The sequence below is a fragment of the Protopterus annectens genome, chromosome 16.part0 (assembly GCF_019279795.1).
Source record: "Protopterus annectens isolate FY-2018-M chromosome 16.part0, PAN1.0, whole genome shotgun sequence".
Classification (NCBI taxonomy): Eukaryota; Metazoa; Chordata; order Ceratodontiformes; family Protopteridae; genus Protopterus; species Protopterus annectens.
Genome location: NC_056750.1, coordinates 417,695,831 through 417,723,007, shown reverse-complemented (window position 1 = coordinate 417,723,007; position 27,177 = coordinate 417,695,831). Strand labels below are relative to the sequence as shown.

At 42.0% G+C, this 27,177-nt stretch overlaps 1 protein-coding gene across 1 annotated transcript in view; it reads left to right on the top strand.

Annotated features, from left to right (window-relative positions):
* Nucleotides 1–27,177, top strand: part of GOLGA1 (golgin A1) — a 2,378,923-nt gene that overhangs the window by 327,666 nt on the left and 2,024,080 nt on the right. The window contains exon 4 of the mRNA XM_044058132.1: nt 2,455–2,529. Coding sequence (XP_043914067.1) covers nt 2,455–2,529 — 75 coding nt within the window. The remainder of the gene's footprint in view (nt 1–2,454; nt 2,530–27,177) is intronic.

Here is a 27,177-nt window from a genome sequence, read left to right as displayed (position 1 = left end):
CAAAGTGCATTACCCCCGGATTATGTAGTGATGCAGAGTGGTGTAAGTGGTACTTGGAGTAGCATGCACTTCATGCATCCTGCCATTTATCTAGATGGGTGTACTGATTTATTTTGAAATGTAATAACTAATAGCAGTGACTGATTTATGCACTGCCTGAAGGAATGGGGAATGAAGCATTGAATTTGTGAGTGGGAACAATAAGTATATCTCATTTGGAACACAGATGCCTTGAAGCCCAAGAACACTTGAGTAAGTTGAGGCGAGAAACAGGGTATGCAAATGTTTGCAGTTTGCATTTCTGTTCTTGCTGGTGTATGTGTTTGTGCTGGGGATACTTTCAGAGAGTAAGCATCTAGCTACTTTCCAGACTGGAGTGAGTAATGCATTTATAGTGTTCTAGCATGGAGTAATTACTTACTAAAAGACATCATTGAACCTAGTTTACAAACTGCAGTAAAGGCTTGCTTCAGATAACTGTTTGACACTTGCTAGGTACATGGGTCGCTGTGCGTGCGTGGGAGCAGTGTATGGTTGTGGCCAGGTATACACTTCAAATACCACGATGTACACTTTCAAAAGAAAACTTTTATTCGGTGAAATGTGCGTAATTAAAAATAACCATATTTGTAGTGGTTTATGGTTATTTTGTTAAATGGATTTTCTTTTCAGAAATTCTGGTTTAAAAGGCTTTTTACTTTCTCATTTCAGGCATTGTTTGGGGAAGATACTACATTTGACATTGGGATTAAAGTTCCAAAAATCCTTGCAACACCCCTGCATTTATGCATACTGTGTGCTCGCGCGCTTGTGTGTGTGTGTGTAATCAGAATCTAGAAAAATGGTTTCATGTCATGCTTTTGGCCATGATCCCAATTTAATGTCATTTGGATGTACCACATGATGATGTGATACTCTTGACCACATCCCCACTATGATGTAATAATTTACGATACACATTCCATAGCCCATTTTGGATGTCTGAAGCGGTGGCAGTGCACACTGTGAAGCTGCATGGTATACTGTGCTGAACAGCATGAATGGTGTCAGTAGCTTGACAAGGTAGTTACTTGCCTGTAGTGATGCAAGATCAGAACGCCAAATTATATTCCCAGCCCAGGTGACTAGATTCTTTTTCCAGATGTGATACTGTAATGCAACATTAGGTGGATGTTGCACTCCTCGGTGTGCTATCATTTAGACGAGATTTTAAACTGAGGTTCCATCTGCCAAAATTGGATGCAGCTCATGTGGATGTAAAAGATCTCACAGCACTTACCAAAAACAGGGATTGCTTTATTACTGGATGTTGTGGAAGAGCTCCTTGATAGGTTTCCTTGATGCAAGCTCCAAGATACAAGATACACAAGATAGAAGACTGCTGAAATGCTGTCATTAAAGAGCAATCTCGCTACTAGCTTAACATTTCTTATATATGTTGAAATCCTGTTATGGTTCAGTATTCTTTATAGCTTCCAAATTTGTTTTCCTGACACCAGAAGAGGAGTAAAAATGTCCTGTCATGCTTCATGCTAGCCATAACAGGGGCATGCACAGAAAACATGGTAGGGGGCAACAGGCATGATTTTGACTAATAATATGCAATAATGATTTCTATTATAATATTTATGCATTACTTAATTTGAAAGAACAACATTTTTAACCATTGGTTTAACATGACCTGCAAGAGCTCCATGTAACTTATTACTGTAAAAAAGTAAAACTAAAGAATGATACTCAACCCTATTGTGATTAACATTTTAACTGTATGTCACTCTGCTGACTTGTTGATCTGTTTGAGATCCACCTAGACTGAAAGTGGGAAAGGAAGGAAAGCTGTTACTGGAGAAAAGTTCATCTTTTTGACGGAGTGATGGAGGAAAAGTTACAAGGGGAGAAAATGATGGATGGGGAGTTTGGTAGGGCAACAGTGACCCCTCTGGGACTCCCCAGGTTGACACTTGCTGAGGGTACCAAACTGTTAACATAGGTTTTCACTGGTAGAAGGACCAATCTTTACTTTCAAGTAATAACATTTAGAGAAAATATTCTTGGAGATCTGGAATTGAAGTAAGTGCCGTCTTCTGGTGTAAATGAAATCAAGGCCATATATGAAAAGAGTTGCATGCTTACTCTGTTTAGAAAATATTCATTTTTGCTATGTGTTTAGTCTGTTGTTATCCATTTCCGTGGTCACAGAATGCAGCGTGTTACCAGTCATCTACTCTTCATTGTGCCATTTGTATGTATATGTTTTCTCCTCATGAGTGTATTCCTGTATTTCACATGGAGATGTTAAGGAAAGTCTGGTGCAGATTATTTCCTTAACAGGGATGATTTTCTTGCAGAGAAAATCATTGTCATTCTCCACTCATATTTTCCTTTTTTTTTCTCCCTCCCCTGTTTCTGTCTGTCTGTCATCTTTTGATCTGCGTTCCCTGTTTCTTAAACAAGAATATGCTGAGCAGGTTCGGAATCTGCAGAAGACAAAAGAGAAACTTGAAATTGCATTAGAGAAGCACCAAGATTGTACGTAACCTTATTTTAATTTTTGTTGGTATTATTTTGATTTAATTAACAAAGTATTAATTTCTCAATTTTATTGTTTTGATTTATTTTTGTTGGTTTTAAGTATTAATTTACTTGCAGGAATTAAAATAGCTAAGATAATTCTTAATACCATTTAAATGCAGTGCTGCACCAATATGTATTAGGTTTGCTACCCTTTCATCCCTCCATTTCCTGGCAAATAAATCACACCCATTGAGGAATGACAATACACCCTCGCCTCAGTGTAAACACACCCCTTTCATCAAGCCACAATGTGAAGCAGCAGTTTAAATGCCATTCATAGTGACTACGTAGATTATATGAAACTGTAGACTGTGTTCCATAGCACTCCCTACCCCTGCTGTCTGATGTCACCCTGGCATTCTCCCCAGTGTTCTCCTGTTTCCCTCCCATTCTTGCCTACTCATATAACCTATAATACTTTTGTTTTGTTTTTACTAAACATTGTCTTACTTGTCAGCTTTTCTCTACATCCCTTCAACAAATTCTAAGTGGCCAAAGTGTACAGTGATAAGCATCTAGGAAAGAATTTAATTAAGCTGGGAGTTTGGGGCCACAAGGCCAACAAAAGTTAAGTTCTAAATGCCCCAAGGTGAATTTTGAGATTTTTTTTTTTATAACTTATGCTTCAGTGATGGTCTGAACAAAAATCATATATTAGGAAAGTAACTACTTTTTTTTTTCAAGGAGGAAATATGTTGTGCCCAAGGCTTAATGGTCAAGGATGACACAGTAGTTATCAATAAACTGAGTAGCAGTTAACTACAAACTGAGAAGAAAGCCCTAGTGAGGGTACATGTGTCTTATTTGAGATGACTACCTTTTTTCCTCCCCTCCATTAAAAAAAGGTGTTTGCTTTCTGTCTGCCCTTCTGGTATTAAATTGGGATGGAAGTAAAAGGAGAAATAGTCATATTCTGAGCTACAGCTACCATACATCTACACAGCATGCTGCCTTGGTCCCAACTGCAAAAGGCAGACACCTTCACTATACCCCTTTGATGATAAACTAAGATGAAAGTGAAAGAACAAACAGAGCACACAAATATATTCCAACTTATTGCGGTCAGCTGTACATATACAACATGCCTTCTTTCTCCTACACTTCTTTGATGGCCAACTGTATATACATCTGCTTTCAATTGAGAAGAAAGTGAAAAAAAATCACACTTACAGTAATTCATTCCAACTTCTTGCACAGTACACTGGCTGTTGGCAAGCTTTAGTGATCCTCTGTACACATCTCTAAGGTGTGATTTTGAATAAAGTTAAAGAAACCATGCCCATTCTATCCCAACCCAAAGACTCTGGAGAGTGCTTGTGTGTACATCTCTGAAGTCTGACTGCATGGAACATTAAAGAAATAATTACTACAGTATCCCTGGCCCCCACACAAACTGTATTGATCTCTGTGCCCACCTCCCCATTGGGTTGGTTTTTGACTAGGTGGAGCCCACAGCAAGGGACCCTAATACGTCACTTGTACAGCCAAGAATGATGGCCCTTAGAAACAGTGGGTGTTCTGGGATGCATTCTGTGCCATACTTTTTTTCATAAACACACACGTACACACACACACACACACACACACACACACACACACACACACACACACACACACACACACACACACACACACACACACACTCTGCCCCTGACAAATCAGTGCTATTGCAATATAAACACAAATTAACAGCCTACCTGCATCCCAGTTTTAGGGTGATGGAGGAATCCAAAATACCCAAGTAAAACCCAAAGACAGGGAGGACATGCAGACTCCACAAAGCTGGAGCCACAACCAAGAACACAGACAGAGAAGCACTGTGAGATAGCAGTACTGTTCATTGTACCAGTGATGTGTTCCTTTCCCTCACATCCAGCCTAGACCACCGAAGATAGCCACATGTGTGCAATGCTGATGTTTAACTGTTATGCTGGTCTTACATACACATATACACTTTAAATCACCTCCAACACACAAACACACACACACACACACACACACACACACACACACACACACACACACACACACACACACACAAACCACAGCAATGTTTGTTTTTACACTGCATTTGAATGTAGATAAAAAAAATCCAAGTGAAACAGTAAACATTTAGGAAATGTACTTCAGCATACTTCTCAACTGGCCCTGATTTTGACTCAAATTTTAGCTCTATCTCTCTTAATCCCTCCTAAAGCTGGTGATTTTGGAGAAAAGATGGCAAATTGCACTTAATAAATAATGCTAATAATTAGAGTTGTAGATTCCTTTTACTCCAGAAAATATACATTAATTCAAATTCTCTTACTCTGTCAGTGTCGCAAGTTATTAGCACTAATATTTTCAAAGGGTCCATGATTATTTCTGGATTTGTCCCCAATGCATTGAAAGCTCTGCACCTCAAAAATTTGTTAGCTCTCAGAATGATACCAAATGTGTTTCATCAAGTACTCACAATAACTGGATTTCCTGGCAGACACCCTGATTTCCTGATGGTCAGAAAAATTTTGTGACTGGTGGCAACCCTAATGTGTATGTTTAGCTGAAATCTGGAATCTTCTATAACCAATGTCCTTTACCTGTATTAGATATAAACATAAAATGTTACTGTTAAATGAAGACCTGAGGTTTGCTGTGTACTTGTAGCTACCCCCTACCATCTTCTTCCTTTGTTTCTTAGAAGATATTTTTAATCCCTTTGTTGAATTGCACTGCTTGACTTTATCAGGATGTTATCCTGCTGAATTTTTCTAGTTCCATATAACTATTTCTTAGACTGTGTTTGCTTAGTACAATCATGAGCATATTGACTGCTTTCTATTTAGTTGCACTTTAGAGTATTCATGCGACTATACACTCTGGTTTATCGAATGCTAGTACTGATGCTTTTTTACTCACACCCTTGCAGTACTGCCCACCTGCCACTGATGAAAAGCACAGCCCTGTCTGTGTTTGTATACTGTGTTACCACTAAGGAGCTGTTAAGCCTCTTTTTATGTGGTAGTCAGAGCAGTAGAACTCACTGTTGTATTACTTATGAGTTGTCGTCTGATCCGAGGAAGCTTTCTTCCTCTTCAGTCTGTCCCTGATCACCCTCCTCTGAATTTGTTGCATCAGAGCTGGTCTCAGAGCCAAGACGTTGGTGGTGGCTCCAGGAGGCTGGCTTCAGCTCCAGCCTTTTCGGATCCGTCCCTTCCTCTAGGAGCTTTGGCCCTCAGCAGGTCTTGTCCGATTCTGTCTGGAGACCTCAGATCTGGTGCTGGCTTCATTCTCTCCCCTCCAGTGGCTTCAGCTCCGAGAGAGAGGAAGGTGGTCCAGGTCCTGCGGACTTCCAGGTTGCAGAAAGTGCTTTCTGTAGAATCAGAGAACCATCTTCTAATACCGTGGATCCTACCTGTCCCTCTTCTGGTCTGAGCACTGAACCCATCACTCCTGCCATGTGTCAGTCTACCCCAGGGAATCTCCCTTTTTTCTGATACCTCCTTGGAACACCCCATGGAGGAGGTCCCTTGAAAGAAAAAGTAAAAGAGGAGGCACATAGACTCCCCCACCGAGGACACCAGTTTCGATGAGGTAGAAGGATCTCCCCGATCACCTCCTGATGTCTCCTAAGGAGACATCCTAGAACTGCTAAGAGAAAGGTGGGTGGTCATCCAGACCTCCTCCTCATGAGGAGACTGTGTTCCTGGAGGCTTTCTAGGTAGTCCACTCTATCCAAGGCGGATGAGCTCATAGATTGTTTCCTGCCGGGCTTGGAAGGAACTGGATACTGTCGAGCCTATGCCTAAACATCCTGATAGGTTCCTCAGTCCACGCTCTGACATTTGCACTGTAGTAAAGGCATCCTGGTTGATACCATTGTTGTGTCAGCAGTCACAATAAATGAGCTAGCCAAACAAAGCTCCACTGTCTGTCCGCCAAACAAGGAGTCCAGGGCAATGGACAGAGGTGCAAAACACATTTATGCGTCCGCTACTTTCGCTGTGATGTCGTTAAACTATTTGGCGCACTTCACCTCATTGCAGAGAGACCTGGATGCTGCGATGTTGTTGGGGGGCGTGAAATAGGTTTCTCCCAAACTAGCAACTCTATGTTCCTTTGCCAGTTCCTCAGTTAGGTTAATTTCACATATGGTAGAAGGCACCTCATGAGCAGTTGGTGCCGGCATAGCCATCAGGAGACATGCCTGGATGAAGCTTTGCAACTTTGTGGAACACATCAAGGCATCTTTCATTAATGCCCCCCTTTTCCTCCTTATTTGGACAATTGGTAAAATATATGCTTACCTGCAGCAAGCAAGAAGGAAAAACCTTGTCTGCCATGGGGGTCAAGTTTTCTACCCTCAGAGGACCCTTGGTAGGAACCAGAGAAGAGGAGAGAAATCTTGGTTCAGGAAGTCTCAAGGACTTTCCAAGACCTATGCAGAGTTGCTTCCTTCGGAGGCAGAAGGGGAGGTTTCAACGGTAGGCGGCAGTTCAGGAAGTCTCAAGGACCTTTCCAAGACCTATGCGGAGATGCTTCCTTCAGAGGCAGAAGGGGAGGTTTCAATGGTAGGTGTCACTCCACAGGTGGGGGAGGGCACAAAATCAGGGCTTCAGGGAACCTTTCCCTGATGAGCCTTATCAGCACTGCCTGATTGTCCATTTCTAGAAGCAGTTGAAGATGGTCTCTCTCTCTCTGCACCTAGATGCCTGGACTAATATAACAAACAGTACTTGGGTGCTAAGCATAATATCCAGAAGTTACTACATTCATTCCCTTTTTCTCTTCACCTCCGCATCCCAGGAGTAAACTCCCTGATGTGCCACCCAGTCAGAGGGAGTATGCAATTTAAGAAGTTTTGCAAAAGAGTCATCCAAGAGGTCCCGACTGAACAAAGAGGATTCGGAACTTATTCACACTTCTTTTTGGTGCCAACGAAAACAGGAGACCCAAAACCGATTCTGGATCTCCACAAGCTAAATCAGTATGTCAAGAAGTCAAAGTTCTGGATGGTTATGATCCAGTCCATTTTGCCATTTCTATACAAGGATGGTTGGATGTTCTCCTTGGATCTCAAGGACGCATACTATCATATCAAAATGGACAGACCTTCCAGAAGACGCTTGTGCTTTTGCCTGGGAGCCGATTATTACCAGTTCAGAGCACTGCCCTTTGGACTCATCAGAGCCCCCTGGGTGTTTACCAAGTGGTAGGCAGTTGTAGCAGCTCACCGGGGGCTAAAAGGATTCCAGGTGTTTCCCTATCTAGATGATTGGTTCCTTACTGCACCAACGAGGCATCATCTCCTACAAGCCAGGGATTATTTAGTTCAGATCTCCGATTCCCTTGGCATTACAATAAATATCACAAAATCAAATCAGACTCTGGTAGAGAATTTAAAATTTATAGGAACACAGCTCAACACTATAAAAAAAAGTGGCTTCTCTACCTCTACATCGCATAATATCCTTGAAACAAGTTCAGAACTTTCTAGATCTTCCTTCCCCTGAACAAGGTTAATACTCAGAACACTGGGGTCTATGTCAACTGCAATCGTTCTAGTTCCCTTAGCAAGCTTCTTTATGCAGGTTGTACAATGGACCCTGGCTGTTCAGTGGTCCGTTCTTAACTAGCATCTGTATACTATCATCAAACTGACTTCAACCTGCAGACATTATCTCCAGTGGTGTATGCAGTCAAGCAACCTGTCTCTGGACAGGCCATTCTCCCCTCCCCTCCCTCCCCATAGCCACGGTGACCATGGATGCTTCCCAACTGGGGTGGAGCATTACAAGGAAAGGATGATCCAAGGCACGTGGTCCCCCTTGAAGACCAAGTTGTGTATCAATGTCCTCAAGATGAGAGCAGTCCTTCGAAAGCTGCAAGCCTTTCAGGACATTCTCCCTCTGGGGACTATTGCTCTAAATGAACAACATGTCAGTGGTCTTGGTACATGAGCAACCTTCCTGTTATGCAAAGAGGCCATGAGAGTTTGGGAATGGGCAATCTCTTCAAACCGCTTTCTAATTGCAACGCACATTCTGGAGAAAACCAAAGTGCTGGCAGACAGACTCAGCAGGTTCATTCTGACTCCGCACGAGTGGTCCCTTCATCAATCAGTAGCAAACAAGATTTTCAGCCATTGGGGCCAGTCTTGTGATCTTTTTGCCTCTCCCCTAAACAAGTGCAACAAGAACTTTTCTCTGATCCCCCCGAAGGGGGATTCACTGAGGGGTGCTGGATTCCGTGATTACTTCCGGGTCGTCTTTATGCTTACGCTCCTCTACCATTGATTCCGAAATTTAAACAGAAACCCAGCAGGTTGAAGAGCACAGTAATCCTCATTGCCCCCTTCTGGCCTTGTCATCTGTGTTTCCCCTTTTTGTGGTCTCACCTCAAGTATCCACCAGGGATACTGGATCCCAAACAGGACCTCATTACTCACACATCAGAACACCAGCCCCCCGATCTTCATATGATGAGACTGACCGCTTGGTTTCTCCACTTCCAGTAATTTTAAGAAATTTCAGGCTTGCCCCCCCAGTATGTGACATAACTTTGGCTTCTCACTAAAAATGTCTATAACAGCAAGTGGAAGAGGTTTTCCATATGGGCTTCTAAGGAGAATGCGGACCCTTTCTCAGCTCCTACCTCAGCCATTCTCCTTTTTCTTAGTACTCTTTTTCAACAAGGAGCTAGTTTGTCTACTATAAAACTTCAACTGGCTGCCATATCTAATTTTCATACTTGAGAGGGATCTTCCTCTCTTTGTACTTCCAAGTTGTATAAAGCTTTCATGAAGGGCATCTTTCTACTTAGACCTCCAATAAAAGACCCTTCCTCCCCTTGGGATCTTACAGTTGTTCTACAAGGTCTTGGACAAAAGCCCTTCGAACAAGCTGACAGTTGCGACATGAAATTTCTTTCATGGAAGACCATTTTTCTTGTAGCCATTACTTCAGCTAAGAGAGTATCTGAACTTCAAACCTCATCAGCCAAACCGTCTTGCATCATATTCCATAAAGACAGAGTATCTTTATGAATTAACCCTTCCTTCATGACTAAAGTAGCTATGGAATTAAACATCAATTCAGTTGCCTGTATTCTTTCCAAATTTTCTAATAAAGGTGAATATGTTTTGCATCTCCTTGATGTTCATAACACAATTACAGTTCTATCTTAACAGAACAAAAAATTTTGTATCCTTCTCACCAACTCGTTTAGGTCAAGCAATTTCCAAAATTACCTTGGCCATATGGATTACTGATTTGTATTTCTCCCATTTATTCCCAAAAAGGTATTGAATTGCCTCGACCTCAAAAAGCTCACTCTATCAGATCTATGTCCGCTTCATCTGCATTTTGTTTTAGAGCCTCAATTGATGAAATTTGTGCTGCAACCACTTGGTCAAAGACTCGTACCTTTGTCTCACACTACATATTGGACATTATCTGCAGAAGCAGGGCTTCTTTTGGCTTGACTGTGCTCTGGCATATCCTTCCTTGCCCCAGACGTTACATAGCTGGGGACTCTTATCCATCATTGAGGAAGAATGAAAAAGACAACATCAGATGTAGAAGTTATGTACGTACCATAACTTGGCGTCTGTGTTGTCCTTTTTCATTTATCCTCATGTGTGTCCCAACCATTCCCCAGGCCTTCTCTCTTTGAGAAGTTACCTAGAAGACTTTGGAACCCATAGGTTCTAGGTTTGGGCTCCAAACTACTTTCTCCTCTGTCCTGTTCCTTTTTCCTTTGTGCGATGGGGCAGTAAACTATCTGAAGAGCTAGGGAAGGTATGATGCACTATGGGAAGAAGAAAGGCATTTGAGACTATGATCCACAAGTCTTGGAATGAGGCAGAGTCAGATCCAATATCAGAACCAAAACCCATCAGTGAGGAATAATGAAAATGGACAGCAGAGATGTCAAGTTATGGTAAGGACGTAACTTCTATTTTTATCACTCTTTGCCACAGTCCCTGGTTAAATCTGACCACAAACTAGTGACCTGCTCTTGTAAAGTCTCAAACAGCTCCCAGTGAAAAATTCTGAATTTAACAGACATCTAGTCAGACTTTATGATGTTCTCAGAATTTACTGGCATTAAATAGAGTAACATTCACACTTTTACAAGTTAAACCTGGATCAGACATAACTGTCAATCTGAAGTAGGCAGACTTCATTTGTCTGCAACCTGTAGGTATCGGATCCGACCTCGGATCCAAGCCGGCATTTCAAAAGCTTAGGCTCCGAGCTCCTAGCTCCTCCCTCTTACCCATAACCCCTTGCCAAGCCCTGACTGACCCCAGATTTCGTTTGCCGCTTTCAAGTTGCGACGGATTCCTGAGCTCCTAGGCAGATAAGTTGTTTTTGACAGAAAAATTTTCAAAAACCTTAACTTTTTTAATTTTATTAGTTAGAAGTGATTGTGTTAGGCTTTCCTCTCTCTTTATTTTAAACATTTCTCGGGTTTTGCGTAGTTTGTGTGTGTGTGTTTGTTTGAGGCCTGTTAGGGCTTAACATGTCTGAAGCCCATAAGGCTGTATTCTCTAAATGTACCGAGTGTGGCCATAAGCTGACCCCAGCGGATGGCCACACTCGGTCAAGAATCTTGGGGTTGAACACCTGTCATCTGGTTGTACCATTTGTGCAGGGTTCAACCCCCGGGCTTTGAGGGAGCGGAGGTCGAAGCTGGTGCTGGCGGGACTTCTCCCTCCAGATACCGCTTCGGCTTCTGCCCCTTCTACTCAGCAAGCAGTTGCTGTGGGCCCCCCTCCTCCGGCTGGGACTCAACCTCCCTCTAAGATGCCGGAGGAGAGAGAGTCTTCTAGGGAGAGAGAGAAGGAGAGGCACAGGAAGAGGCACCACAAACGGAGAGCTGAAACCTCCAGTTCGGCTCCTCCATCTAAGCGGGCCTCCCCTGTGCCTTCTAGCTTTCCTCCTCCTCGGCTCCACTCCCCTCGGTTCTCTCCTGGGCCTGAGGAGGAGGAGGCTAGCCCTTCAGCGAGGTCCCCAAGGCGGCTCTCTAGGTCCGCTTCGGTGGCCTCCACCAGATCCACATTCTCCATGAGTGAAGCAGATATGGACTGGATGATGAGGAAATTCATCCAGGCCCAAATGCAAATGGGAGTGCTCCTAGCCCCCCCCCATCCGGGAGGGGCTTCGACCCCTTTTTTCGCCCCTTTGGCTCCTTCTCCGACCCATACCATGGGTTCGGAGCTGTCGGCGCCGGGCAGAGTTGGATCCGGGGGTGGGTCGGATCCGATGGGTCGGCGCACCTCGGATCCGTCCCATCCCTTGAGTGCTTCGGGTACTTCGGACCCGACCTCTCGGAGCCGAGGACCGAGCCTCGGGTCCGAGGGAGCTGGTGTATCTTCGGCTCCGTCTAGGTCGGAGCACACCGGTCTCTCGGATCCGACGGTCTCGGCTCCGGCTCCGATCCGTGCGTCGGATCCAAGTGGGGGTCGGCTCTCGGGGTTTAGAGAAGCTGGCTCCCCCTCGGCCTTCGACGTAGTGGAAAGGGCACTGTTGAGGACTACCGGACCCCCGGTCCCTGCCACGGCTCCATCCCGCACTCCCTTGCAGTTGGGCCAGGCCCCCACCAGCCGGTCCCAGGGACAGCCCGCCTCGATGTCCCAAGTAGTTCCCTTGGAACATCCAGCTGCGGAAGAGTACTCCTCGGACAGCCCCCCGAAGAAGTACCTCGGAAGCGTAAGTGCAAAAGGAGGCACATGGACAGCCCCGAGTCCGTTACCGAAGACACAGACTTGGATGAAGGGAGGGCTCCCAAGGTCACCCCTGAAGACGTTTCATTTGGAGACATTATGGAAATGTTGAGGATCAGGGGGGGGTGGTCTGCCCCCAAGGCCTCCTCAGACGAGTCTGTGTTCTTGGAGGCATTCGAGGCGGGCCCATCCACCTCTTGGGTGTCCCCTCCTGCCGACCCTCTGGTGGACCTTATATCCATCAGAGCGTGGAAGGATCCGGACACCGTTGAGCCTGTACCCAAGCGTCCTGACCGTATCCTTTCCCCTCCGGCGGACCGCACTCACTGGAGCAAAGGCCCCCCAGTAGATGCCATGATGATGGCTGCAGCCACTAAGAGGCAATTGGCCCAGGAGAGTCCCTCTATGCATCCTCCGGGCAAGGAGTCCCGCTCGATGGATCGCATCGGGAAGCGAGTTTTCAGTTCAGCAACCTTCTTGAGAGCTGAACTACATGGCACACGTCATCAGGATGCAGCGGGATCTGATTAAAGAATACGCTGCATCTCCCCAGAGTCCATGTCGGTGAGGATAAACAGGTATACTCCACCGAATGGCCACTCTTAGATCAGTTTCAATACATCTATGCGGCTGCTTTCTCACGCTACTGAGGGAGCCGCTAGAGCGAGCGGAGCAGGCCTAGTCATGAGGCGACAGGCCTGGCTCCGCCACTGTGATTTCAAGAGAGCCCTTTAAGGCGACCTTCGCGAATGCCCCTTCGATGGTTCTGCCTTGTTTGGCAAAACTGTTCGAAACATTAGTCCAGAGCGAGAAGGACGGAAGACGCTGTCTGCCGTCGGAGTCCGCTTCTCAGCTCCCCAGAGGTCCTTCTCAAGAACCAAAAGGGACAGAAGAAGATGTGGTTCCGAAATCGCAGCAGTCCCAACCTGCTCCGGATAACCAGTCCTTCCGTGGCAGAGGAGGACGGGAGGTCGCCGTCCCAGAGGCAGGGGGGCTCCTAGCAACTTTGGGTCCAGAGAACCTTTCTCTGATAGACCCACGCAGCAGCCCTGAAGGGTTGCCCAGCTGTCCGTCTCTGGAGGCAGTCGGGGGGCGTTTTTCGAGGCACCTGACTTCTTGGGAGTCCATCACAACAGACCGTTGGGTGCTTCGTGTGATATCCAGAGGTTATACAATTCCCCTGTACAAGGTTCCCAGATCTCGCAGCCTCCCAGATGTTCCACCCGACCAAAGGGAGGCAGCAGCTATCGAAATCGGACAGCTGCTAGAAAAAAGAGCTATCCAGTGCGTCCCCAGAGCAAACCGGGTCAGGGTTTTACTCCAGGTTCTTTTTAGTGCCAAAGAAAACGGGGGACTTAAGACCGATCTTAGATCTTTCCCTGCTGAACCTGTCAGTAACCAAGCAAAAGTTCCGGATGGTCACCCTTCAATCTATACTCCCCCTCTTGAGGGAGAACGACTGGATGTGCTCCATCGACCTCAAGGACGCGTACTACCACATTTGCATGGACAAACGGTCCAGGAGGTTTCTTCGCTTCCGGCTGGGAGCCAGTCATTATCAGTTCAGGGTCCTTCCCTTTGGTCTCACCTCAGCCCCCAGGGTGTTCACCAAGGTCTTAGCTGTTGTAGCGGCCCACCTGAGGCTCCAGGGATTACAGGTCTTTCCGTACCTGGACGATTGGCTCCTGACGGCATCATCAAGGCATCTTCTGTGCTCAGCCAGGGACTACTTTCTTCGACTAGCCCCAAGGTTGGGCATCACTGTCAACTGGGAGAAATCTTTACTGCACCCCACACAAGTTATAGATTTCATAGGAGGAAGGCTAAACACCAGGTCAATGCGAGCCTTCCTCACTCCAGACAGAATTGCCAACCTGAAGTGTCATGTAGCAGCGGTCCTGCAACCATTTCCGACTGCAGCTTCGGTCCTGAGGGCCCTAGGTTCGATGACGGCAGCTATCCCGCTTCTTATTCATGCACGCTTACGCATGCGGGTTCTTCAATGGACCCTTCAGGTTCAGTGGTCCCCTCTCAGTTCCTCTCTCAACACTCCGATAGCGGTCAGCAAAGCGTGCAAGGATTCCCTTCTTTGGTGGCTTCTTTCTCCGGAGCCCCTGACAGGGAGACCTTTTTGTGCTGCATTTCCCCGAGCCACAGTGACCACGGACGCTTCTTGCCTCGGGTGGGGGCATTCTGGGAAAGATTGTCCAAGGCACGTGGAACCCCACAGAGACGTCGTTGCATATAAATGTCCTGGAAATGAGGGCGGTGCTCCTAGCGTTGCAAGCACTTCACCACGTTCTTCCTTCAGGGACTATTGCGATTCAGACAGACAACATGTCGGTAGTCTGGTACATCAACAAACAGGGAGGAACCAGGTCCTATCCCCTTTGTCGAGAGGCCATGAGAGTCTGGGAATGGGCAATTTCCACCAAACGCTTTCTGGTAGCAACGCACATTCCGGGAAAATCCAACATCCTTGCGGACAAACTCAGTCGCACCATTCTTTCACCTCACGAGTGGTCTCTCAATCCTCAGGTAGCGAAGAAGATTTTTGCCGTTTGGGGCAACCCTGTTGCGATCTTTTGCCTCTCCCTCAAACGCCAAATGCGACAATTTCTTCGCTCTGCTTCCCCACCAGGGAATTCCCGAGATGCGCTGGTGCATGCTTGGCCTCCCGGTCTCCTTTATGCCTACCCTCCACTACCTCTGATGCAGAGGCTTCTGCAGAAAGCCAACAGTTTGGGGAGCAGAATGATTCTCATTGCCCCGTTCTGGCCTCGTCAACCCTGGTTCCCCTTTGTATGGTCTCACAAAATCAATCCACCCTGGATTCTGGATCCGATTCCGGATCTCATCTCCCACCCTCTGGGAATTTCGGTTCCCAATCTACGCACCCTGAAATTGACAGCTTGGCTGCTCCAGTTCCATCCTTGATTAGGACTCCCGGTATCTCGTCACTGGTCAAGGCCATTTTAGTGGCAGCTCATAAACCTTCCACCAGGCAGGTTTATCGGAGTAAATGGAAGAGATTCTCTATTTGGGCGGTTCAGAGAACTTTGGATCCTTTCTCAGCACCTATGTCAGCAGTGCTGGATTTTTTAACAGACCTCTTTCATCAAGGGGCAAGTTCTTCCACGATTAAGGTACAATTGGCAGCCATCTCGCATTATCATATTGGTCATGAGACAGCTCCCCTCATGACGGCTAAATTGTGCAAAACCTTTCTCAAAGGGATTTTTTTGTTGAGGCCTCCAGTCAAGGAGATTGTACCACCTTGGGACCTATCTTTAGTTCTGCAAGCCCTTACTGCTCCTCCCTTGAGCCTGCAGCTTCTACAGACCTTAAGTACCTTTCCTGGAAGACTGCCTTCTTAGTAGCTATCACTTCAGCCAGAAGAGTGTCTGAACTTCAGGCTCTATCGTCAAGCCGCCTTTCCTTTCTTTCTTTCCAGTTAGGCTGTGCCTCAGGACCATTCCATCTTTTCTTCCAAAGTCTCTTCAGAATCTAATATCAACCAATCAATCAATTTACCTGTGTTTTTCCCAAGTACTCAAACAAAGGAGAATACAAATTGCATTCCTTGGATGTTCATAGACAATTACGATTTTATATTCACAGAACAGCTGGTCACAGGCAATCAGATCAGCTGTTCGTCTCCTTTGCTAAATTTGCTTTGGGTAAAGCAGTGTCTAAAGTCACACTATCTAGGTGGATTGCTAATTGTATTCTGCAGGCTTATGACACTTCAGGTAGACCTGCTCCTCAGAGGGTTACGGCTCATTCTACTAGGGCAGTCTCCACGTCAGCCGCCTTTAAGTCCCGTGTGTCATTGGATGATATCTGCGCGGCAGCCACTTGGGCCTCACCTCATACTTTTATTTCTCATTATAAGGTGGATGTTGTTTCCAGGGGAAGAGCATCCTTTGGCTCAGCGGTGCTCCGGAACATCCTTCCATGACGCCCAAGATTCAGGTAGCTGGGGACTCTGTCCCACAGGTTGCAGACAAATGAAGTCTGCCTACTTCAGATTTAGAAGTTATGTACTCACCATAACGTTCCATCTGAGTAGGTGACTTCATTTGGATGCAACCATCCCCCCCTCCATCCCCCTGACCTTTATAGAGCGAGTATTTAGGCTTTTTTCATGTACTGTAGTCAGTATTATTTAGGCAAACTCAATCTGAGGTCAGTCAGGGCTTGGCAAGGGGTTATGGGTAAGAGGGAGGAGCTAGGAGCTCGGAGCCTAAGCTTTTGAAATGCCGGCTCGGATCCGAGGTCGGATCCGATACCCACAGGTTGCATCCAAATGAAGTCACCTACTCAGATGGAACGTTATGGTGAGTACATAACTTCTAATTCTTTTACTGCAAGTTTTAGGCTCTGTCCTTTAAAAATGACAGTCTGCTTTGTATTGAACATTTCATACAAATAGTGCTTACTGAATCATTAAATGTTATTTCTTTAAGTACTATAGCTTTTTAGTGGTTAACATACTTTGAATTTATTTTTTGGTTTGTAAGGGTTTGAGGGATTAATGCATAATGTAAAGGTCACTTGGATTCACCCAGAAATGTTTTTGTGTGAATTTTAGCTGATAAACTGTTTTTGCAAGCCCTTGTCATGAGGATCAGCTTGAAGCAGCTTAATTAGAGTCATGAGCACTTTTGTGATGCTGCAGGAGTTCTAAAAATTCTAAGAACTGTCCAGGTTACTTCTTTCTGTCTAAAAGTAATATTTTCAATCATATGCTAAGATGTCAGTGAATACAGGTTAAGAAGCAAAAGACAGTGAATTGCATTCTAAACTACTGTCTGTTATTAAATAATGCTGAATGCTTTCAGTATACCAAATGGACAGTTTATATACTAGCCTATAGAAAGACACTTCTGGTAAAAAAAATCAAGGATTCTGTTTCTCTGTTATTGTCTTTTTTTTAAGACAAAATTTAACATATGTGAACAGTTTATTATGGAAAGTTTGAATTTTAAAAGGCTAGATATTTCAAATGTTTGTTCAGATACTATAGACATAGAATTTAAGGAAAAAATAGGACTGATTCTAACAGTCGTACTACATTAGAGTATCAAATAAATAGGGGGAAATATAAATGTTCTGTTATATGATATTCTACACTAGGATTATAGCTAAAATATAAAATTTAGGAATATAGTAATAGTACAAGACATGGTATACAAACAGAAATTGAAAGAGATCAGAATAAGTAAATATGTATGTAGTTGGAGTATAAATATGTGTACAAAGATGGGAGGTTGGCATAGTGGTTAAGGTGTTCACCCTATAGGCACATGGTGCAGGGTTTGAATCTCACATGGCTGGGCTTGGAATTGCCCACAAGGGCAGTTAGTCTAGTACTAATTTGTGAACGTATGATCCTGTGAACAACTTTACACGCAGTAAATAAAAGAAATAATATAAATCATCTGACCTATAAACTAATAAATATGAAAATAACAAGCGACTTCCTCCGTATAGTAGACCAGGGAAATAATGTGAGGTACAAGGAAAGATGATTGTAGAGAGATTTAGTTTGGTCAGCTTATAATAAATATTTTGAACATCTGCTTAACTTTTCTTATTCATAATAACTCACTGATGGGCTTTAAGATGATGCGTACTAAAATCATCATCATCTTCTTTCGGCTGTTCTCGTTAGGGGTCGCAACAGCGGATCATCTGTTTCCATTTCTTCCTGTCCTCTGCATATTTCTCTGCCACACCCAACCACCTGCATGTCCTCTCTCACCACATCAGTAAATCTTATCTTAAGCCTTCCTCTTTTCCTGTTACCTGGTAGCTTCATTCTTAGCATCTTTTTCCCAATATACTCAGAATCCCTCCTCAGCACATGTCCATACCAATGTAATCTTGCCTCTCTGGCTTTGTCTCCAAACCTTCCAACCTGGGCTGACCCTCTAATATACTTATTCCTAGTCCTGTCCACCCGCGTCACACCCAGTGTAAATCTTAACATCTTTAACTCTGCCACATCCAGCTCAAACTCCTGGCTTTTTGTCAATGCCACTGTCTCCAACCCATGTAACATAGCTGGTCCCACTACCCTCTTGTAGAACCTCCCTTTCACTCTTACTGGTATTCGTCTGTCACAAATCAATTCTGACACTCTTCTCCACCCACTTCATCCTGCATGTACTCTCTTCTTCACCTCACTTCCACACTCACCATTACTCTGAACTATTGATCCCAAGTATTTAAACTCATCCACCTTCGCCACCTCTACTCCTTGCATTCTCACCATTCCTCTATCCTCCCTCTCATTCACACACATATATTCTGCCTTAGTCCCTGCTGACCTTCATTCCTCTTCTCTCTCTAGAGCATATCTCCATCTCTCCCGGGTCTCCTCCACCTGTTCCCTACTCTCACTACAGATCACAATGTCATCTGCAAACATCATAGTCCACGGAGACTCCTGTCTGATCTCATCTGTCAACCTTTCCATCATTGCAAATAAGAAAGGGCTCAGAGCTGATCCTTGATGTAATCCTACCTCCACCTTAAACGCATCCGTCACTCCCACTGCTGACCTCACTGCTGTCACACTACCCTCGTACATATCCTGTACCACTCTTACATACTTCTCTGACACTCCTGACTTCCTCATACAATACCACAACTCCTCTCTAGGCACCTTGTCATATGCTTTCTGTAAGTCTACAAAAACACCTTGTCATATGCTTTCTGTAAGTCTACAAAAACACCTTGTCATATGCTTTCTCTAAGTCTACAAAAACACAATGCAACTCCTTCTGACCTTCTCTGTACTTCTCCATCAACACTGTCAGAGCAAACATCGCATCTGTAGTGCTCTTTCCCGGCATGAAACCATACTGCTGATCACTAATCATTGCGTCCCTTCTTAACCTAGCTTCCACTACTCTTTCCCATAACTTCATGCTGTGACTGATCAATTGAATCCGTCTGTAGTTACTACAGCTCTTCACATCACCCTTATTCTTACAAATCGGTACCAAAACACTTTTTCTCCATTCCTCAGGCATCCTCTCACTTTCCAAGATTTCATTAAACAATCTGGTTAAAAACTCCACTGCCATTTCACCTAAACATCTCCATGCTTTCACAGGTATGTCATCTGGACCAGCAGCCTTTCCATTCTTCATCCTTTTCATAGCTATCCTTACTTCCTCCTTGCTAATCCATTGTACTTCATAATTCACTATCTCCACATAATCCAACCTTCTGTCCCTCTCATTCTCTTCATTCATCAACTCCTCAAAGTACTCTTCCCATCTCCTCAACACACTGTTCTCGCTTGAGTAGGTTTCCCTCATTATCCTTTATCACCTTTACCTGCTGCACATCTTTCCTAGCTCGGTCCCTCTGTCTAGCCAATCGGTACAGGTCCTCTTCTCCCTCCTTAGTGTCCAACCTTTCATACAGCTCTTCATATGCTTTATCCTTAGCCTTCGCCACCTCTCTCTTTGCCATGCACCTCATCTCCTTATACTCCTGTCTACCTTCTTCATCTCTCTGACAATCCCACTTCTTCTTTGCCAACCTCTTTCTCTGTATACACTCTTGTACTTCCTCATTCCACCACCATGTCTCCTTGTCGTCCTTCCTCTGTCCAGATGTCATACCAAGCACCTTTCTAGCCGTCTCCCTTACTATCTCTGCTGAGGTTACCCAGCTGTTTGGTAACTCTTCACTGCCACCCAGTGCCTATCTTAATGCATCCCTGAACTCCACCTCACAATTACCCTTTTTCAGTTTCCATCATTTGATCCTTGGTGCTGCCCTCACACTTCTCCTCCTCTTCTTGATCACCAACGTCATCCTACAAACCACCATCCTATGCTGCCTAACTACACTTTCCCCGGTCACCACTTTACAGTCTCTAATCTCCTTCAAACTGGCCCTCCTACATAAGATATAATCCACCAGTGTGCATCTTCCTCCACTCTTGTATATCACCCTATGCTCCTCCCTCTTGTTAAAGTACGTATTCACCACAGCCATGTCCATCCTTTTCGCAAAATCCACTACCATCTGACCTTCTGCATTCTTTTGTTTAACACCATACCTACCCATCACTTCCTCATCCCCTCTGTTCCCTTCACCAACATGCCTATTGAAATTTGCTCCAATCACCACTTTCTCACCTTTGGGTACAGTCATCACCACTTCATCCAACTCGCTCCAAAATTTTTCTTTCTCATCCATCGCACACCCAACTTGTGGAACATATGCACTAACAACATTCATCATTACACCATTAATTCCCAGCTTCATAAACATCACTCTATCCAACACTCTTTTCACCTCCAAAACACTCTTAGCATACTGTTCCTTCAGGATAACTCCTATGCCATTTCTCCTTCCATCCACACCATGATAAAACAATTTGAACCCACCTCCGATACACCTAGCCTTACTCCCCTTCCATCTGGTCTCTTACACACACAATATACCAACCTTCCTTCTGTCCATCATATCAGCTAGTTCTCTCCCTATACCAGTCATACTGCCAACATTCAAAGTTCCGACCCTCACTATCACAGTCATAGCCTTTCTCCTCTCTTCCTGCCTTCAGCCATGTCTCCCGCCTTTTCTCCTCCCTTGGCCAACATTAGCCCAATTTCCGCCAGCACCTTGTTGGCTAACTGCACTGATGGTGGTCGTTGTTAACCCGGGCCTCGACCGATTCGGTATGCAAATATTTACTGGTGTCCGCATTAATTATTTGGCGAAGTTTTACTCTGGATGCCCATCCTGATGCAACCCTCCCCATTTATCCGGGCATGGGACTGGCACAAAGAAATGCACTGGCTTGTGCATCCCCAGTGGCTGGGTTATGATGCATACTAAAATATGAGACATTAATATGAATCAGAAGTATGAGCTAAACGTTGGGTCTAATGGAGAGAAGTAGTTTGTCTTTTTCAACAAACTAGAAATATATTATTCCATGGTAGGATGTTTTGGGGTTATATCGTTATGCAATTTTTATTTGTTTCAAAAGTTTTGCCCATAGCTGAAGATTTCATATTATTATATAAAAAGTACATAATACGTTCTGTACATAAATGTGATTTCATTATACCTGTGTTTTTTCTGTCTTATATAAATGTCTGATTTTAAATGTGTATCTGTTAATATTAATGGATTGAATAATCCAGTAAAGAGGGGGGAGTCTGTTCAAATACTTGCAATTACATAAAGCTCAAATAGTATTTCTACAGGAAACACATTTATTTAATAAAGATGTAAAACTTTCGTTAAAGAATTATTTGGTATTAGCAAGTTCTGGCTTTCAGTCTAAAGGAAGAGGCACCCTCACTTTATGGAAGAACTCACCGGTAATGCCTGAAGTAATAGATAACCTATGTTGATAAAATGGTATGTTACGCATTGTTATAATTGATTGAAACAGAAAACTATATACATTGGCAGCCTCTTATTGGATTCCAGGGGTTGGAGCTAAAGATGCAAAAATTTACTTGGACAATATAGCTTATTATATGAAAGGTGAAGTCATAATGGCTGGTGAATTTAATTGTATTTTACTGGACAACAATTCCACTACACACAGAAAGCTGAGAATCACATCCTCAGCTATTCAACAAATTTTGTAAATCTAATAAATTTGAAGCATATATATGAGCTAAGGAAAACAAACTCACTTTAATTTACCCATTTTTCATATGGATGTGGAACACAAATACTGATCAAATTTTTGTCTCAATCTGTTATCACATTTCAGAGAAGTTTCAATAGTTTCATGTCCAGTATCTGCCTATTATAATCGTTAATATTGTTTTAAAAACTGGCAATTTAATACATCACAGGAGATTTCCATCGTACATTAGTAAATTAAAAGGATTCAAGGATTGGCAAGTTAAAAGAGATCAAACATTTCCTGTAAGTAAACATGAATAGTGAAGTATCTGATATTTTCTGTGGGATTCATTAAAGGCTTACTTAAATGGAAGAGTTACAAGCAGGTATATTAGTTGTTTGTCTTTTCGGCTTTTCCCGGTTAGGGGTTGCCACAGCAGAACACCGGTCCGCTAATGATTGGCAGTAGATTTTTATGGTGCCGAGTTGCCAGCCCGACACCCAACCTTCAGCGAAGGCACGCCCATTCACACAGGTCTTTCGAATGCCACTAGACTGCGGGGAGGACATGCAGACTCCACACAGAAGGCACTCCAGCCGAGAATCAAACAGGAGAACCTCTTGCTGTGAGGCAACAATGCTACCGTTGCGCCACCAAATGGGACAAAGAACTGAGTGCACCACAGGCCAAAATAACTAAAGTTAAATCTAAAACTAAATGACATTATTAGTCAGTCTGAACTTAGAAATGAAAATAGAAAATATGTTAAAATTCTAAATCAAATGGTTTCAGTAAACCTGGCAAATCTTAAACTTTAGGCATATTCAGTAAACCCTTTGTTTGCATAAACTTGCTCTTAGGTCAAAGAAAATGAATAAACTAAGGTCATGTCAAAGAAATTATAACATATAAATAGTAAAGACGAACAGGTGTCAAAGGTATTCTTAAGGGTTTTAAAATATTTTTTTTAAAATATAACTAATAATACAAATAACCTAGATGATGTAGTTGAAATGTTTCTAAGGGAAAATGTATGTAAAATAACAAGTCAAGAAGTAAAAATTGATAGACCATTCATTTTAACAGAAATGTAAAGATATAAGTTGTAGAGTCTTCCACGAACCACACCAAATTCACGATAAAACACAGGTTTATTGAAGATAAACTTCTTGTTGATTTTAACAGAAATGAAAGATCAAATAAAGAAGTAAAAAAAAAAAAAATAAGGTGCTGAGCTTAGATGATCTTATACCAGAACTATATAAAATACTACCAGATGATGCAGTTAAAATGTTGGATAAGGTCTACAGAGAAAGAAAAACAGCTGCTGAAATCTCCTCATCATAGAAACATCACCCATTTTAAAGCAAGATAAGGATCTTACAAAGTGCATATCATACTGACCAATTTCACTTTTAAATGTGGACTCTAAGATGTTCATGTCTATTTTAACTAACAGAATTGATCTACTTATACCTAAATTAATCAATAGTGGTCAAACTGGGTTTATTTTAAATAGACAAGTACAGGATAGTGTAATAATAATAATAATACATAGATTAATAGATTATGCAAATAAAAATAAGAATGTTCTATCATTAGTCTTAATTTAACTATGGCTTTTGACTCAGTTAATTGGTTGTACCTGTTTAAAACACTTGGTGTGTAATTTCTCACCTGAGCTAATTGCATTAATTTCTAGGTTAAACTATAACTATTGCACTTATGTTTAAATAGGTTCTTTTTAATTCATTTAAATTACAAAAAGGTACAAAACAAGGTTGTCCATTATCTCTTGTTACTTTTTGCAATAACTATAGAACCCTTTGTTAATAGTATTGGATCCAATAATAAAAGGAGATTTTGAACTAAAGATTCAACTCTTTGCGGATTATGTTTTACCAACAATAGGAAATGGAAAATTCATTAGAACATATAGTTAGTTCTACAAGTCACTTTGAAGAAATCTTGATCTTAAGATTTAATAATAAAACAAGTACATTAATAAGTTAAATAAGTCGTACAAAAATGTTCTAATTAAAATTGGAATAGCAATCAAATTAAATCCCTTGGTATAGCCATTATGTCTAATAGTGAAGAAATTATACAAACTTTCAACAGGTTGTTGATAAAATTTTAGGTTTAGTCAGAAATTGGAACAAATTCTTCTTTACCATTGAAGAGCAATTAATGCTTAAGATGGTAAGTTTCTCTAAAATATTGTTTGCTTTACACTCTAGTACTATTTCCACAAAAAATAAAAATTTATGATTAAAGTAAATAATATTCTACTTAATTTTTTTGGCATCCTAATAAACCAAGAGTTTCATTTGATTGGCATAGAAAAGGTTGGGAAAATGGCGAATATGATTCCCTGATGTTCAATTGCATGCTACTTCAACAGTTGACAAAGTTACAGCGTTGTGGATAAATTCATCGTATGATTCAAAATAGGAAACAAATGCATCAAGAAGTATTATTAGTAAGCAATAAATATATCACAACCATTCATAAACAAATAGCCCCTAATATTTTTTTCTGGTTATTAAAAGATTTTTGTGTAAATGGAATTACACCGTCTTCTCAAATTCCATGTTAAAATAACATAATTTCCTTTTTCTAAAAGTTTATATATTCTAAACATTGTGTTAACTTAATATTTTCTGAGTTTCCAATTGCATATACAAATAACTGCTTAGAAACTCATAACGTCAACAAAATGCTAGTATTGAAACAACAAAGTAATTTAATTTATTGGCATCATTTATTAAATGGTACTGATATATACTGTTGAAATTTAAGGTCCAAATACAATCAAGATTCTGAGAATTGATTAATTTTACAAGTATTTGGAGACATTGAGAACACAGAGATTAATAAGATATTTAACCTAGATAAGAAATCATTCCCCAAATTAGTGAAATTATTAATATCAATAATAATGCAATAAAAATCATTTGTCAAAAAATTATAAAATTAACTTAGATTTCACATTATTTAGACAATTCTCCCAAAAATCCAGTAGTGTAGAAGAATTAGGATTTTTGCTTTTAAGTGTTTTCATAAATATCTGTATACTTCAAACTGACTGCAAAGATTTTTTTTTCCTCAGGTAGATGGTAAATGTTAGAGGTGTGATGGGGAAGAAGTAGTTATTTGATAACACATATTTTTGAGTGTAATTAGTTGTCAGACTTATAAAATTCCCTACAGAGTACTCTGTCAGAAATATTGGGTGAGCAACTGGGTATAACTAAAGAAATTATTTTTTGAGCTGTGATACAGGATCTGAATTGCTTAGACATAGCAAGGCCTGGTAAAGTACAACTCTAATGTCTGCCAAAAAAAGCAGTTATCAAAAAATGGAAATCAGAGTATAAACCAGCTGTATATAAGAGAGATAAAGTAACTGGATATAGGGTGTTTAGAAAAGGGCAGGAGCAAATTACATGAAAAAATGGGAATTGTGGGAACAACACATGCAGATTAATGTTTTGGAGGAGGAATGGGGTTTAAGGGAAGGTAGTTATTGATCAGTTTATGTAGTGTTGGATTGATGATTGAATAAAAGATCATATCTGATGTATAATGTTTGTAACTGTAAACATGGTTTGTTTTCTTTTGTATAATTGTATGTTTTACTGAACTATCACTTAAGACACAGGCAACATGTTAAAAACTGTTCATGGTTTCTTTTAAGTACTTCCTTCAATATATTCCAGAGAGATAGTATTGTGGTGGAAGTCAACCTTATGTTTTTCTTTTTCAGAACTCCACTGTGTTTTACAGCAGAGGTTTCTAATAAATATCAAACTGAAGTCTGTCCACCTTTGTTTATCAAGAAATTGCTAATGGTACCAAGCAGTACATCTCTGTCACCAGTTCAAATATTGAAGGGCATTATGAAGTCATTAACAGGAATCCAACCTTGCTAAGTGTAAAATATGTTCATCAGTCCAACTGCCTCAGTGGCATTTTGGGTTATCTGAGAAGGTAACCCAGTACTGATCCGTTTTCAAAAGCTCAGACTCTTCTCCCTTTTTTTTCTTGTGATAGTTGATTGGCTGAGCTTATTCTGAGGGGGAAGACTTAAGTGAGCATTCAGTCTTTTGTTATCCAAAGAAGAAAGTTCTCTGATTCTTCACAGGACCCAGTGCTGAGTTTTCTGACTTACTGCTCTGATAAGACCCATTTTGGGGACTCTCTTACTCTCATTTTATTAGAGTGATAATTAAAAAAATATATGTTTATACATTTTTATTTTAACATTTTATTTCTGTCAGTGTTTACAGTAATTCTTGTGGGAATTATCTGCTTGTAGTTGTGTTTGTTTGGATTCTGTCTTTGACATATGCTTGTTTTTACTGTTTTTGAGGAAACTTTGAGCATTTTTTTCAGAAGTGTTTGTGTTCTGTTACACAGTGGGGCCTGTCTCATAGTCAGAATTGCCAATTAATTGCACCTGTCTTTACTGTTGTTATGTGCATTATTTTCATCTTTTGACAGGAAATATTGCCTCACTTGGATTTTTTACTTTACATATGGCTCTATTGTTTTTAACATCTGATGACAATTTTACTGCAAATTAAGTTATTTGAATGTACTGTGAAGAGTTTTACCCTTGTTGACAAGAAAATATAGTTTAAATTGCTTTTAAATGTTATTTTATGGCAGTTTAATGTGGTTACAGATTGTGGAGCTATTTATTTAACACTGGTTTGGCACATTGATTGCTTTGTTGTTTGGACTTTGTGTACTGGAAACTTTTTAATTTCTGTCAGTTGTAAAAAAAAAATAAAAAATTCAGAAGACATTTCAAACTTTTTTATGATAATAGGACAGTTTGGCAGTTTTTAGTTTTGTCGGGACATTCTTGTTACTAGAAACATTAAGTATTTATTGTGATACATTATCCAGCACTGTCAGTTCATTATTCTAGCTGGTGTTTTATCCTCTGACTTGATGGATCTAAACTCTGGTACATGCTCCACCCCACCCCATCAAATCCGGTTGCACCTTAATAGGAAAAACAAAATAAAAATATGCCTGAGCCTATTGTTAGTGATTCTGGTCCACTTCTCAGCCCACAGACTACTTGCCTTTTGCCCCATCTCCCTCTAGTGTATCTTTGTTGGTCAGTATGGAACATGGTTTAGATACATCCTCCAGGGCTATTACAGTAGCTGTCAGATGTATGAGTGAACCAAACCCTTTAAGTACCGGAGTAGTCCGGGCTAAGAGACCTCTTACCAGATACAATACTCAGATATTT